Below are 15045 nucleotides of genomic sequence, written 5' to 3'. Positions count from 1 at the left end.
ATCCTTTGAGCAGATGCCTTTCTTCACTTTGCTGAAGCCATGGATAGGGAGGGCAGGGGGGGTGTAAATGAAAAAAAAGAACTGATGACTAGGATAAGTGTTGCTACAGAAAACTGTTGCATTTCAATTGCACCAGAAACAGACAAAAGAACACAAAGTTTAGATTAAAGAAATGGGAAGATTTTGGTTGGTCGTTCCACTTTTACTGAGGAACTATCCTGCTACCAGACAATAAATACATAGTAGCAAAATATTGTCTATAAATGTTATACCTAGTAGAGAAGCCATTCTTGAATTAATATTGAGATTTTTTTTTATTTTGTTCACTGGTGGTAGAATTGCCTTGCCTCATATAAATTGGCTTATAGAAGTTAAAGTTCTCTTATTCTTTGAAATAACCGTATTTTTCTCCACAGTAGTGAGACTGATGCGTTTCTTTTGGTGTTTGGTTAAGGGATATAACTTCAGTTTTATTTAATGGTGATAGAACATTGCTGGTGTTTCTTCTAACCAACAAGGTTATGCTAATAGTAGTTATGGGGTTTTAGATCTAGCTTTGGGGGGTGGCTCCTTGCATTTGGAGGTTCATCCTGTCCACAAATAGCTAGATTGGTCCTGTCCTTGGAACATTCTTGGGCATCCTTATCTGCAGATAGAGACAGAGGCCTGCCCAAATTCAAACAGGTTTTTGCATTCTCTTTGATGTTTTTCACAGTATCTATTAAAGTGGAATTGCTTAAAAAGAAGTGTGAAAATGTTTGCTAAAGTAAATATGTTTGAAAAATTTGCAAATTTGGGTACGTTTGGTAGTTTTGGTGTTTGCTGTTTTGCCTATTATTGTGGAGCCAACTTTTTATGTACTTTTTAGTTTTTTGCTTTATTTTTCAAAGTTAGTAGTTACTTTTCTCTGACAAGTTCGGGAGTGTTTTTGTAGCTACATTTTGTTTTTTGTTTTTTTTTAACCTGAGAATATTGGGAATCAACTTTAATCAACAAGAGATTTTTCTGCTTCCACAGAGTATCTATTGCATTTCCAAAAGGAGTATCTAGTTGAAGGCGACAATTGTTCAGGTTAGGAAGCTCCCTGTTACTTCATATGCTACAGTTGTTCAGTTCCTGGTTTTCAGTAAAAGGACTATTTTCATTTGCTCTGTCCAGGGTACCACATTTGCTTCTGTTTTAGAACTGTTTTTGTTTTGTTTTATTTAGCCAGACTTCTCCAGTGTGCTTCAAGTATACATGAAGTGTTAAATTTACTAACTAAATGCTTTTTGGTTTTTACCTTTTAAATCAGGTAGGCTCAGAATGTAATGTCACCAGTCTTCTTCAGAAACTTAATCTTTCAGTCTTATTTTATACCAGGGAATAGTTAAGATTTAGATAAAACTTGTTAATTTAGCTAGCTCACTAGTAGAGGACACATTATATTTATTGTTTGCTCGTTGAAAAAAATCAGTTTATGAACAATTTTTTCAGGGTTAGTGAAAAGGGAAGAAGACAAATATATTGAAAATATCAGTACAGGTGAAGTCTAGATAAAATTAGAGATATTTTTAAATCTTCATGGCATTCTTGATAATTAATTCTAAATATTATTGGTAAAACCTTTTTGTTTGGAAAATCATGAGAGTTGTTTGAATTCGTTCAGGAATAGGAAAGTTCTACTTGTTAAACCTAAGAAGAAAACATTTTTGGTTGTATAAGAATTTAGTGTTTCTTAATTCTGCCGAATGTGTGTACTATTAAAAATTTGAAAATATTTATACTTACTTTAACTGTGCTCCCTTAAGGGCACAGAGAGTATTTTTCACAAGAAACCTCACTAATATTAAGGGAGTATCTTCTGGGAGTTTGTAACAGGCATGACCAAACTCAAACCATTTTTCAGCATTTAAATAGAGTTAAGCTGAGCTTACAGGCTAGCTTCTTAATAGTTTATGTCAAAATATTAATTAAAAAGTCATAGCATTTTTTGGTTTTTCTTTGTATGTTTTTATCAGAGAAATCTTACAATAATGATTACATTGTTTACTATTTTAAAAGTATTATATCAGTAATCAGGACATCGTACTAGCTGAAATAATTACAGCTTCCATTGTAATTTTCAGTTGACACAATATTAAACAAATTGTATGCTATTTTTGAAATTCATAGTGAATGGTCCTTTTTATTTAGTTAGTTTTTAACCCAGAAGAGTAAACTCAACCAAAGCATGATCTACTTTTAGGCTACATCGATAGACATATGATAGCTGTTACCAACAGATTTATTCCACCCAAAGCTCTAGTGACTGCCTTTCCATGAGCCAGAGGTGGACATTTTTGACCGTTTGGCCTTTCATTCTTTTAATTTTGATTACTATATCATTTGTGATTAACTGTGCTAGTGGGTTCTGTTTGCAAAGTCATACTGACAAGTTGTGGCAAATTATGAGTAGATCCAATAATTCGGTAGCGGAGTCTCACTGCACTGCTGTCATGTCTAACTGGTCTTGATTTGAAAATAGCTCTGATTGCAGGATTTAATGAGTGACCTCTTAGAGAAGTGATTAAAAAAAAATAAAAAATTTCATAATGCTTATTAGTAAATTATGTGCCAAACATTTTGTGTTTTTTAAGGTAGATTGTATTATTGATGATTTATTTTCTATCATTTGATTTTTAGCTTTTTAAGGTTTCCTCAAATGTAAAACTTGTTTTATGTCTGAAGTGTTTCGACTCCAGTTGGAAAGTGGGTAGCTATTGTAAAATACAGGTGGAAACAAAAACATCTCAGTTTAAAACAAATAAAAGAAAACAAACTCTATGCTGAAGATTGATACACAATTTATTGCTTCTGAGACTAGAGGGGAAAAAAACTAGGTAACCTATTTACTATAACAAAATATATTATGCTTTTGAAAGCTTTACTTTTTGGCACTTATTTATAAACAATGAGTAGTATTTACACTTTTTAAAAGGTGCTTACCAATAAGTAAAATTATTACCTACTGGAACTTTTTTCCTGTACTAATGGTGTGACGAGATACTTTTGAAACATTTAGAGAATAAGTTGCACATTTATGTAGGTTAAAAAAATTTTAAAAACTACATGATTCAATCATAATAATGTATCTAAACTTTCCTTTACATAAGTACCATGATTTTAATGTTTTTAGCATTAGAGCTGTGTACAGTGGCCAGTTCTAACAGTAGAGGATGGTTTTCCTATAATTTTAGGACTACTTTCATTCAATGCTCGGACCTGCAAACATCAAAAAGGCTATTGAAGAAGCTGAAAGACTCTCTGAAAGCCTTAAACTCAGGTACAGATATTATTATCAAGTGTTTAAAAGAATGTAAACTTAGAAGATAATAATATTTAGAATTTGTCTATTTATATTGATCCATGTATATAAATCACAATTCCTAGAAATAAGTCCTATGTTAACTGGTACACAAAAATAAAAATCTTTTGCTATGTTATGTTATATTCATGTGTTGTTGACTTTATAAAATGTTTAGAATGATACATTGTTAAGGTATGGTGTATTAGGTTAGAGCCAAGGTCCAATTTTTTTCTAAGTTTCTGACAGGAGTCTTTAGAAAAATACAATTCCTCATATGCCTCTGTTGTAATGTGTTAATGGACACTGGTCTTGTGGGAATTAGTTTTGATCTGCCTGGTTGCAGAAGTTATATATGTTTTTTTAAAAAGTCTAATTCTAGTATGTCTTTTGAGCTTTAGGTCCTTCACTGATTGGTTGTCAGTAGTTTTTAATATTTTGAACCACTTTATAAGTGAATGAAGCTTTATAGTTAATTTTAGGATTTTAGGATTGTTAAGTCCTTTTAAAAGGAAATTGCAGTAGATTTGAATCATTTAAAAAGTTAAAATTAGTGGGAGAGAGCAACAAGAACATTAAATAACTTCAACTTGAGAGCATAGAGTTTCTTTTCAAGATTTGTGGGCAATTTGAAATAAATCTACAGAGGGCAAATTTACAAGTTGTGGCTTGTAATGAACCATGGCAGCATCCAATTTCAGTTGGAGGGTGGGTCCAAGGCAGGGTACTAAGGTTATGTAACCAGACTCCTTCACTTTCCCTGATCATGGCAATAAAAGATGGCTTCTTTTTTCAACCAGATATGAAGAAGCTGAAGTTCGGAAAAAACTTGAAGAAAAGGACAGGCAAGAGGAAGAGCAGCGGCAGAAACAGAAAAGACAGGAAGCAGGAAGAGAGGATGGTGGCACATCAGCTAAAGGTTCTTCGGAAAATGTATTGGATTCCAAAGACAAAACCCAGAAGGTATTTCAAATTTGTTCTGTGAAGTAAAAAGGCTCTTCTTTTCAGATGATTTGCTTAAGAAGAGTTGAGATATCAAAACACTTTACCCCCTCAGAATCTATTCTTCCTAAAATATAATTTCTTCTGCACTGTTGAAATTCATGGAAAGATTTCTGCTTTAGTGTATTTCATAAATATTTTGTAGCTTTCAGCTACAATGATCCATGTTGGTATGTGGATCGTCATCGATTTCATTAATGAATTGCTTTGACAATTAGTTGTTGAATTGCTGTGACATTGGGTTAGGCAATATGTAAAAAGATGTGAAGAAATCTGGTCTTTTGAGTTTTACAAATTCATGTAAGAAATAATACTGCCTTAGAGAGATATTCACTTATAAGTCAAATGGCTGATTAAAAAATATAACAAGACTTCAAAAGACTATGTCTAAGGGCCTTTTTAAATCTCTTCATTTTGTTGCCATTTCAACAGCAGGGTGAACTGCTTTTTGTTTTGTTCAGCCTTTTTTATATTGAAAAGAGAATACAATTAAGCCCTGTTATGCAGCTTCAATAATCAACATTTGCCATAGTTTTGATCTGCATCTCTCCCCTTTTGTTTGGTTAGATTATTTAAAAGCAAGTTCCAGATAACATCATTTTGCATTAAAATTTTTCAGAATGCATGTCAAAAGGACTTTTTAAAAAAAGTAAACTATAGTTGTGACTATATTCCCCTTCACCGTTTTCACCCATCCCTCCAACCCCTTTCCCTCTGGCAACCATCATTTGTTCTTTGTTTCCATGAATACAATTCATGAATCTGTTTTTTGTTTTGTTTGTTCATTTCTTTTGATTTTTTAAAAAATTCCACATGTAAGTGAAATTATGCACTATTTTCTTTCCCTGTCTGACTTACTTCATTTAGCATAATGCCCTCTAGGTCCATCCATGTTGTCACAAGTGACAGGACTTCATTCTTTTTTGTTGCTGGGTAATATTTCATTGTAAATACATACTACATCTTTATCCATTCATCTGTCAATGGAGAACTAAGTTGCTTGCATTATCTATTGTAAACAGTGCTGCAATAAACATAGGGGTGCGTGCATCTTGTCAAATTAGTGTTTTTGTTTTCTTCAGATAAATAACCAGAAGGAGAATTGCTGGGTCCTATGGCAGTTCTATTTTTAGTTTTTTGACGAATCTCTATCCTGTTTTCCATAGGGGCTGCACCAATTTACATTCTCCCCAATAGTGCATGAGGGTTCCCTTTTCTCCACATACTCGCCAACACTTGTTATTTATTGACTTTTTGATAACAGCCATCCTAACTGATGTGAGGTGATATCTCATTGTAGTTTTAATTTGCATTTCCCTGATGGTAGTGATGTTGAGCATCTTTTTATGTCTCTTGGCCATCTGTATGTCTTCTGTGGAGAAATGTCTCTTCAGGTCCTCTGCCCATTTTTTGATCAGATTGTTTAGTTTTTTCATTATTGAATTATATGAGTTCCTTATACATTTCGGATATCAACCCTTATCAGATATGTCATTTGTGAATATCTTTTCCCATGTACGTTGTCTTTATTTTGTTGATGGTTTCTTTCGCTGTGCAGAAACTCTTTAGTTTGAGAGGTCCCATTTGTTTATTTTTGCTTTTGTTTCCCTTACTCGAGGGGACATATCCAAAAAGATACTAGTAAGATAGATGTCAAATAGTTGTTTTTTGCCATTTGATTTATTTCTACTTTTTAAAATATGTATGTATTTAAGTGTAGTTGCTACACAATATTAGTTTCAGGTATACAATACAGTGATTCAACATTCAGGTACTTTAAATTTGATCACTGCACTAATTCTAGTAACTGATGTTAAATAGTTTACTACCTATGTTTTCTTTTAGGAGCTTTATGGTTTCAGGACTTACATTTAAGTCTTTAGTCCATTTTGAGTTTATTTTTGTATATGGTGTTAAGAGAGTGGTCCAGTTTCATTTTTTGCATGTTATCTGTCTAGTTTTCCTACCCTAACTTGTTTAAGAGACTGTTATTTCTTGATTGTATATTCCTGCCTCATTTGTGATAGATTAATTGACCTTATAAGTGGAGGTTTATTTCTGGGCTCTCCAGTCTATTCCATTTATCTCTGTGTCCTTTTTTGTGCCAATACCATACCGTTTTGATTATTATAGCTTTGTAGTATAGTTTGAAATCTGGGTACTTGCTATCTCCAACTTTGTTCTTCTTTCCCAAGATTGCTTTGACTATCTGTGGTCTTTTATGATTTCATATAGATATGAGCACTGTTCTATTCCTGTAAAAAATACCATTGGTATTTTGATAGGGATTGCATTGATCTGTGGATTGCTTTGAATAGTGTGGTCATTTTAATGCTATTAATTCTTCCGGTCTATGAACATGGTATGTCCTTCCATTTATTTGTGTCCTCAATTTCTTTCTTCAATATCTTATAAAGTTTTCAAAGTATAGGTCTTTCACCTCCTTGGTTAAACTTATTCCTAGGTATTTTATTCTTTTTGATGCAGTTGTAAATGGGATTGTTTTCTTAATTTCTCCTTCTGATTGTTATTACCGTGTTTCCCTGAAAATAAGACCTAGCAGGACAATCACCTCTAATGTGTCTTTTGGAGCAAAAAATAATATAAGATCCAGTATTATATTTATTGTATTATATTATGTTATATTATATTACATATTATATTATAAAATTATATTTTACCCGGTCTTGTAGTAAAATAAGATTGGGTCTTATATTAAAATTTGCTCCAAAAGACACATTTGAGCTGATTGTCTGGCTAGGTCTTATTTTTGGGGAAACATGTAGTATACGCAATGGTTTCTATAAATTAATTTTGTATCCTGCTATTTTACTGAATTCTTTTGTAAATTCTGTTATTTTTCTGGGGGATTCATTAGGGTTTTCTATGTATAGTATCATGTCATCTGCAAATAGTGATGGCTTTACTTCTTTCCAATTTGGATGCCTTTTCTATCTTTTTGTTGTCTGATTGCTGTGACTAGGACTTCCATTACTATATTGAATAACAGTGGTGAGAGTGAGCATCCTTGTCTTGTTCCTGATCTTAGAGGAAAAGCTTTCAGCTTTTCACCATTGCATATGATGTTAGCTCTGGGCTAACATATGCACTATCATTTTGAGGTAAGTTGCTTCTTTTCCCACTTTGTTGAGAGTTTTTTTTAATCATAAATGGATATTGAATTTTGTCAAATGTTTTTTTCTGCATCTATTGAGATGATCATATGATTTTTATCCTTAGATTTGTTGATGTATCACATTGTTTTGTGGATATTGTACCATCTTTCATCTCTGGTATAAATCCCACTTGATCATGGTACAGAAATTTTTTAATGTATTGTTTAGTTTGCTAGTATTTTGTTAAGAATTTTTGCATCTGTATTCATCGGTGATATTGGCCTATAATTTTCTATTTTGTTGTTGTCTATAGCTTGTTTTGGTATCAGCATAATGCTGGCCTTGTGGATGTGTTTGGAAACATTACTTCCTTTTGATTTTTTTTGGAATAGTTTGAGAAGGTATTAATTCTTCCTTAAATATTTGGTAGAATTCACCGATGAAGCCATTGATCCTGTGCTTTTGTTTTAGGGGAGGTTTTTTTATTACTGCTTCAATTTCATTGCTAGTAATCAGTCTGCTCAGATTTCCTGTATCTTTCTAAGTCAGTCTGGGAAGATTATGTTTCTGGGAATTCATCTGTTTTGTCTAGGTTGTCCAGTTTGTTCACTTACAATTGCTTATAGTATTCTCTTATAATCCTTTCTATTTCTGTGGTATCAGTTGTTGCCTCTCATCTTTAATTTTTAATTTTATTTATTTGGGCTTCTCATTTTTGGTGATGAGTCTGGCTAAAGTTTTATCAATTTTGCTTATCTTTTCAAAGAACCAGCTCTTAGTTTCATTTTATGTTTTATTTTTCTTCAGTCTCTATTTTGTTTATTTCCACTTTGCTATTTATTTCCTTCCTTCTACTCACTTTGGGCTTTGTTTATTCTTCTTTTTCTAGTTCTTTTAGGTGTAAGGTTAGACAGTTTATTTGAAATTTATCTTGTTTTTTGAGGTAGGCCTGTATCTGAATTTCCCTCTCAGAACTGCTTTGGCCATGTCGCATAGATTTTGGATTATTGTGTTTCCATTTTCATTTGTCTAAGTAATTTTTAAATTTTCTTGTATTCTTTGTTAACCCATGATTACTTAGTAGCATGTTGTTAAGCCTCCACATGTTTTTGGTTTTCTCTAGTTTTCTTTTTGTAACTGATTTCTGTTTCATACTGTTGTGATCAGAGAAGATGCTTGATACGATTTCAATCTTAATTTTATTGAGACTTGTTTTGTGACCTAATGTGGTCTTTCCTGGAAAATGTTCCATGTGCCCTTGAAAAGAATGTGTATTCTGCTCTTTTGGAGTGGAATATGCTGAAAATTTCTATTAAGTCCATCTGGTCTAATGGGTCGTTTAAGGCCATAGTTTGCTTGTTAATTTCTGTCTGTATGTTCCATTTATTGCTGTAAGTGGAGTATTAAAGCCCCCTACTATTATTGTATTACTGTCTGTCTCTCCCTTTATGTTTGTTAATATTTGTTTTATGTAATTAGATGGTCCTGTGTTGGGTGTGAAATGTTTACAAGTGTTACATCCTCTTGTTGGATTGGTCCCTTTATTACTATGTAATGCCCTTCTTTGTCTCTTGTTACAGTCTTTGTTTCAAACTCTGCTTTGTATGATGTAAATTTTGCTACTCCAGTTATCATTTTGTTTCCGTTAGTCTGAAATGTTTTTTTCTATCCCTTCACTTTTAGTCTGTGTATGTCTCTTTCAATTTGAAGTGAGTCTTTTGTAGGTATTACATGCTTGGGTCTTGTTTTTTATCCATCAAGCCACCTTGTGTCTTTTGATTGGACCACTTAGTCCATTTATATTCAAAGTAATTATTGATAGCTGTATAGTTATTGCCATTTTATTAACTGTTTTCTGGTTGTTTTTCATAGTTCCTTTCTTTGGCGCATTGATTACTTTCTTTAGTGTTTGTTCCTTTATTTTTTTGTATCTATTATTCTATTATACATTTTTGGTTTGTAGTTACCATGAGATTGATATATAAAAAGCACTGTTTATTGTGGTCTCTTTTAAGTTGATGGTCACTTATAATCACATTCAAAAATCCCTTTTTAATTTTAAGGAAGACTATTCAAGATTATTGCAATATGGGAGAGAGATTGAGCTCAGTAATGCTTAAACAATATATAGGAGGATTTTTAAATGCTGGTTAGCTAAAATGGAAAAGTATTGGAGTATCTTAGGAGGGGAGGTTGGTCAGTGTGACAGGTCATCCATGTTTGGTAATTGTCACTTACGGAAATTAGGCTCCTACCCTCCCACAGAGACTGGAAGATAGGGGCCCTACTTTGTGTGTGTGTGTGTGTGTGTGTGTGTGTGTGTGTGTGTGTGTGTGGTAAAATACACGTAACAAAATTTAGCATCTTAACTATTTTTTAAGTACACATTTCAGTGGTATTAAGTATATTCACAATGTTGTGCAACCATCACTACTGTCCATCTCCTGAACTCTTTTCATCTTGTAAAACAAAAACTATATCCATTAAACAATAACTCCCAAGCCCCCTCCCCCCAGCTCCTGGGGGCCATCATTCTACCTTCTGTCTGTATGCGTTTGACTACTCTGGGTACCTCATATGAGTGGAATCATATACTATTTGGAAAGCCCTAAATTTTTTACTAACCTCGCCCATGTTTATGTTTTTGACATATTTTACTCCTTTTGTGTGTGTGTGTATGTGTGTATGTATGTGTGTGTGCATATGTCCCTTAATTCATTATAGTTACACGTTATCTTACTACTTTGTTTTTTAACCTTCATTCTAGCTGTATAATTGGTTGATCCATTACTTTTACTGAATGTTTGCCTTTATCAACAAGATGTTTTTCTTTCTCATATCTGCTCATTTTTACTTTTAGCCGTTTTTTTCCCCCCCACTTAAAGAAGTCCATTTAACATTTTTTGTAGTGCTGGTTTAGTGGTGTTGAACTTTAGCTTTTGCTTGTCTGGGAAATTATCTCCTTCATTCTGAATGATAACCTTGATGGGGGTAGAGTATTCTTTGTTGTAGGTTTTCCCCCTATCACCACTTTGAATATTTTGTGCCCGGGAATAACCCAATTTTTAGTTCATTATAAGAAGTACTCTCTCATTAAATTAAGTAACATTTTCTGGAACAGTCTGGGCTTTTAAATTATATTTGGACATTAACTGGAGAAAATTTGGAGGAAATGTCATGATTCTGATACGCTGCTAGTTATTTTAGCTGTTAACTACTGCCAGGGTAACTTGGTAAGGCCATTACTGTTCGTCTGTATTTTTATAAAATGCCAGTACTCTGCACCCTTTATTTCTTTCCTATAGCCTTTCAGTTTCAATGAAGTATTACATTTGAACTTTTTGTTTCTATGAAAATTTTTGTTTCTATCAAAGTTGAAACTTTTTTTTTCTCTGAAATAGATAAATGGTGAAAAGAATGAAAAAAATGAGTCCACAGAGAAAGGTAAGTGTGTACAGAAAGAGGGAGTTCTTTTAGATTATTATTCAGGTCTTCTAATCAGAATAAGCTTCAGACTTTACAGAGTGAGACTCCTAATTTTGTGTCTAATCTGTATGTAAGCTTTAGTATTTTTCCTAGCCTGTACAAATATGTTGAAAATGTATTCTGAATTTATATATCACAGGGAATATTTATGATAGTATGCATTTGAAAGCATCAAAACCACAGTTTCTATTTGTTTGCTTCCCCCCCCCCCCCGCCCCCCACAAGATGTAGTTTAGCGTAGTGGTCAAGAGCATGGACTCTTAGAAGTGAAACTGCCGAGGTTTGAACATTGGCTCCTTCTCTGAATTTCTGTGTGACCTTGAGCATGTTACTTAACCTCTGTAACTTAATTTCTCTATCTGTGAAGTGGGGTAATAATAGTACCTGTTTCATAGGGTTATTGTGAAGATTAAATAAGTTAATACATGTGAAACTCATAGAACATGTAGTAAACTTTATATAAGTATTAACTATTACTATTTTGACTCTAGGTTGAAGACTTAATTATTAAAAAGCTTCTTTACTCCTGTCAAAAAAAATCTAAACCAGTAATTTTGATGTTATCCACAGGTGGTATTGATACTCGAGTCACAAATGTGTCACCTAAAGAATAAGATTTATGCAATTGCCTAAGGTTTTCTCTCAGAAAAGTTTTAATTTAAATGTATTAATTTTGTGTAACACTAAAATATTTAAAATATTGCCATACAATTTAAAAAATAAACTTAGTAAGGTACTTTCCTGAAATCTGTTATCAATTCTGAGACTTGTTTGTATCCGTATGTTCCTTTGTACGTCATTCTACTTAGATATTACCTTTCTCAGTGGTTTGTTCTGAACCTGTTTAGACTGTTTTGTTGTCAGAATGATCTTGATGGTTAGAAAGGGAAGTAGGATTGTTATTAGCAGCTGGATATTTTAGCTTAGGAGATACTATGTTTTTCTCACAGCTCACGCAGAAGAAATAGTTTTTTACATAATTAAGCTCCCTTATGCATTTTGATCTTTCACTTCAGGTAGTAGAAGCTGGAAAAGGAAAATAGCAACATAGAGAATATTTGTTTTGACTATACATTAAAGGGCTACATAGTAAACATTTTAGGCCTGGGGGCCCGGTGGTTCTGCTATTATAGCATAAAAGCAGCCACAGATAATATGTAAACAAATTAGTGTGGCCTTGTTCCAATAAAAATAGGTGGTTTGCCAACCCCTGGCATGGAACACAAATAAGCTTTTGGCTTGTTACTCTGAGGATACTTGAAAATCTAAAATAGCCCCCTAAGATCCCATCAGAGACTCTTTAAGAAGAATATAGAACCTTTCAAGAATTTTTGAGCCATAGATATTTCTTGGTTGACATTTTTCAAATCGCTTAATTTTTAAATAGTATTTTCATGAACTACACATATTAATTTCCTTTATACCAGAACAATGCCAACACCAGATGTAATTGTAACCTCAACAGCAAGTTTTGGTACTTAAGTCTTTATAAACAGAGCATTGAACTAGTGTTTTGATAAATGTCAAAACACACTGTATTTCATGTTAGTTTAAAAGGTAATAAATAGTATGATGAGATAGCAAGTATATGACACCCAGTACACTTCACATTCTAGAAAAAGCTATGCTTGTCCTGTGTTTAGTGATATGATAGCACACAGAACTGCATGTTTCTTTTCACTTATATTATCTCCCTGTTTCAAGGCTTAATCACAGCAAAGGAACTATACACGATGATGATGGATGAGAAAATCAGCTTGATTATAATGGATGCTCGAAGAAGTCAGGATTATCAGGATTCCCATATTTTAAAGTCTCTCAGTGTTCCTGAAGAAGCCATCAGTCCAGGGTGGGTCATTGTGTTTTTAGATAAATGGTAAACTGTGGACAGTAGTAAATATTACTCCTTAGCATCTATGTGTGATAAAATAATGTTTCCTTGTCCTGTTGACCTTTCCACTTTTTGCTCTTTAATGGCATACCTTATCCTTTCCAAAGGGTAAAGGACCTTCCAGTTTCACTGTTTTCTCCTGTCTGTGACATTTGGAGTCTTACTAGAAAAGAAACGAAGCTGCCTTTGTGTGCCCTCTCTCCTCAGCTGTTTGTTGACCAAGTTCTTATACTAGTTTTTATTTATGAACTTCTGAAGCATATATACCAAATTGACTAAAATTGTGAACTAATTGAATTGCTTTTTTATTTTGAAATTTCCCATAGTTTTATCTGTGGTAAAAAGAGTACACAAACACTTTTGAAGGAGAAGCAGTATAGCTAAATGATTAAGAAAGAGCATAGGCACTGTAATCAGGTTATAACTCTGTCTCTTATTAGCTGCTTTACTACTAGCTAGTGACCTAACCTCTCTTCAGCCAATGTTTCCATCTGTAAAACTGGGGTAATAATAGTACCTATCTCAGAGGTTTTGGGGAGTTAAATGAGAAATTTTATACAAATACACAATTAGCACAGTGCCTCACACTAGTAAGGTTTTACTAAAAATATTCTTTTCCGTTTTTCGATAACAAGGACTTTAACCTATAAAATAATTTAAAGTTACTTCCATGGATATATTGTACATTAGAAACTGTCACAACAGTGACAGATCGGAAACTCCAGATCCAGGGCAATTTTCACTATGTTGAGTATTGTATAAATTATATAACCTCTCTGGGTCTCAGTTTATGGGACTGGATTTGTTAAAATCTATGGTCCATTCTAGGACTAACTTAACATTAAGAAGATATATTTTTTAAATTAGGTAGTAAAATTTGCATAGTTTGGGGCACATTGCAGATGCTTGATAAGTGTTTGACCTGGAGAATATAGAGTGCTTTATAAATATGCCATTTGTTTGTTTGTTTATCTGATTTTTTAAAACTGAACAGTTCAGCTTGATGATTTAATTTTTTACAAAACAAGGTGGGCTCTGCCATTCCCTCTATCATTCTTCTACCCTGAACCACTAAGCTAGTAAGTATGCTATTTAAAGGTGGGAGTAGCGTGCTTAGTCTAATCAAGTAGCTGGGAATACATTTATTCCCATGCTTTGAAAATACAAAGAAGGTTATAATTAATCTTTGGATGGTCTAATCTGTACTAACAGAAAGCTGATAGTTTTTACTGAGTTTAATTGTTTCCCAAAATGTGATATTTAGATTACTGTTTAGGTTGCTGATTAAAGAACAATGAATTGCATGCCAAGAAAAGTATTCCCATTTAATTTCTGTTTCAGTCCTTCTGAATTAGTTAAAAGAAGCCTCAGTTTGGTGCTAGCCTTCTTTTTAATATTTGCTAATCTCCATTTCTTACTCAAGAGCGGGCATCAGAGTTTTCTGTAGGCAGTAGTGTCTACAGCTAGCTGATAATGATGACCGCATTTTTTCATTGTCTGTTTTTAAATTTTAGCACAGTGTAGTATACATACAAAAGCATTCCTATCCTAAGTATTCGGCCTAGTAAATTTTCAAAAACTGAATGCACCCATTTAGCTGGCATCTGGACCAAGAAACAATGTTATCATCACTCCAGAAGTCTCTCATGTGCCACCTGTCAGTTACTACCCATAGCCCCACTCACCCAAGGGAACCACCAACTTCTAACAGTATAGACTCACTTTTCTAGTTTATATAAATGGAAACATACAGTCTATAGTCTTTTATGTCTGGCTTTTTGTACTCAACTTTGTTTGTGACTCATCTATATTATTGTGTGCAATTGTAGTTCATTTACTCTTATTACTATACAGTGATCTGTTGTGTGAATATAGCATAGTTTATTGATCTATTTTATTTTTAGGATTATCCTTTATTGGATGTGATGCTGTTTTTCCATGTATATAGAGATACATGTTTTCCTGTTAAATAAATTAAGTAAAGGATGACTTTCAATTAAATAAATTAACTCAAAATATTAAATAATTAACAAGGTCGAGCAAAGATGCAGCTGTGTGTGAAGATGATACATGAAAGAGTGAAGTTTGGGAAATAGTGGTTGATAACTATTGTTTTCCAAAGTGTTTTCTGCATAATACTAATCTTGACTTTTAAGACAAAGAATATTTAGGCAAATATATCCTTAGAGCAGAAATAGTCCTTAAGGACATCGTATTTCAATTTT

General features: G+C 33.1%; 1 protein-coding gene across 3 annotated transcripts in view; it reads left to right on the top strand.

Moving 5' to 3' along the window:
• USP8 (ubiquitin specific peptidase 8) overlaps positions 1 to 15045 on the top strand; it is a 51782-nt gene that overhangs the window by 14592 nt on the left and 22145 nt on the right. For all 3 annotated transcript variants that reach the window (XM_019730659.2, XM_019730657.2, XM_019730658.2), the window contains 4 exons: positions 3219 to 3304; positions 4126 to 4288; positions 10845 to 10887; positions 12634 to 12778. In XM_019730659.2, the coding sequence (XP_019586218.1) occupies positions 3219 to 3304; positions 4126 to 4288; positions 10845 to 10887; positions 12634 to 12778 (437 nt within the window). The remainder of the gene's footprint in view (positions 1 to 3218; positions 3305 to 4125; positions 4289 to 10844; positions 10888 to 12633; positions 12779 to 15045) is intronic.

This window comes from Rhinolophus sinicus, linkage group LG03 (assembly GCF_036562045.2).
Source record: "Rhinolophus sinicus isolate RSC01 linkage group LG03, ASM3656204v1, whole genome shotgun sequence".
In the NCBI taxonomy this organism is placed as follows: Eukaryota; Metazoa; Chordata; class Mammalia; order Chiroptera; family Rhinolophidae; genus Rhinolophus; species Rhinolophus sinicus.
Note: the sequence above shows the minus strand (reverse complement) of the source record. Positions and strands in the feature narration are given on the sequence as shown.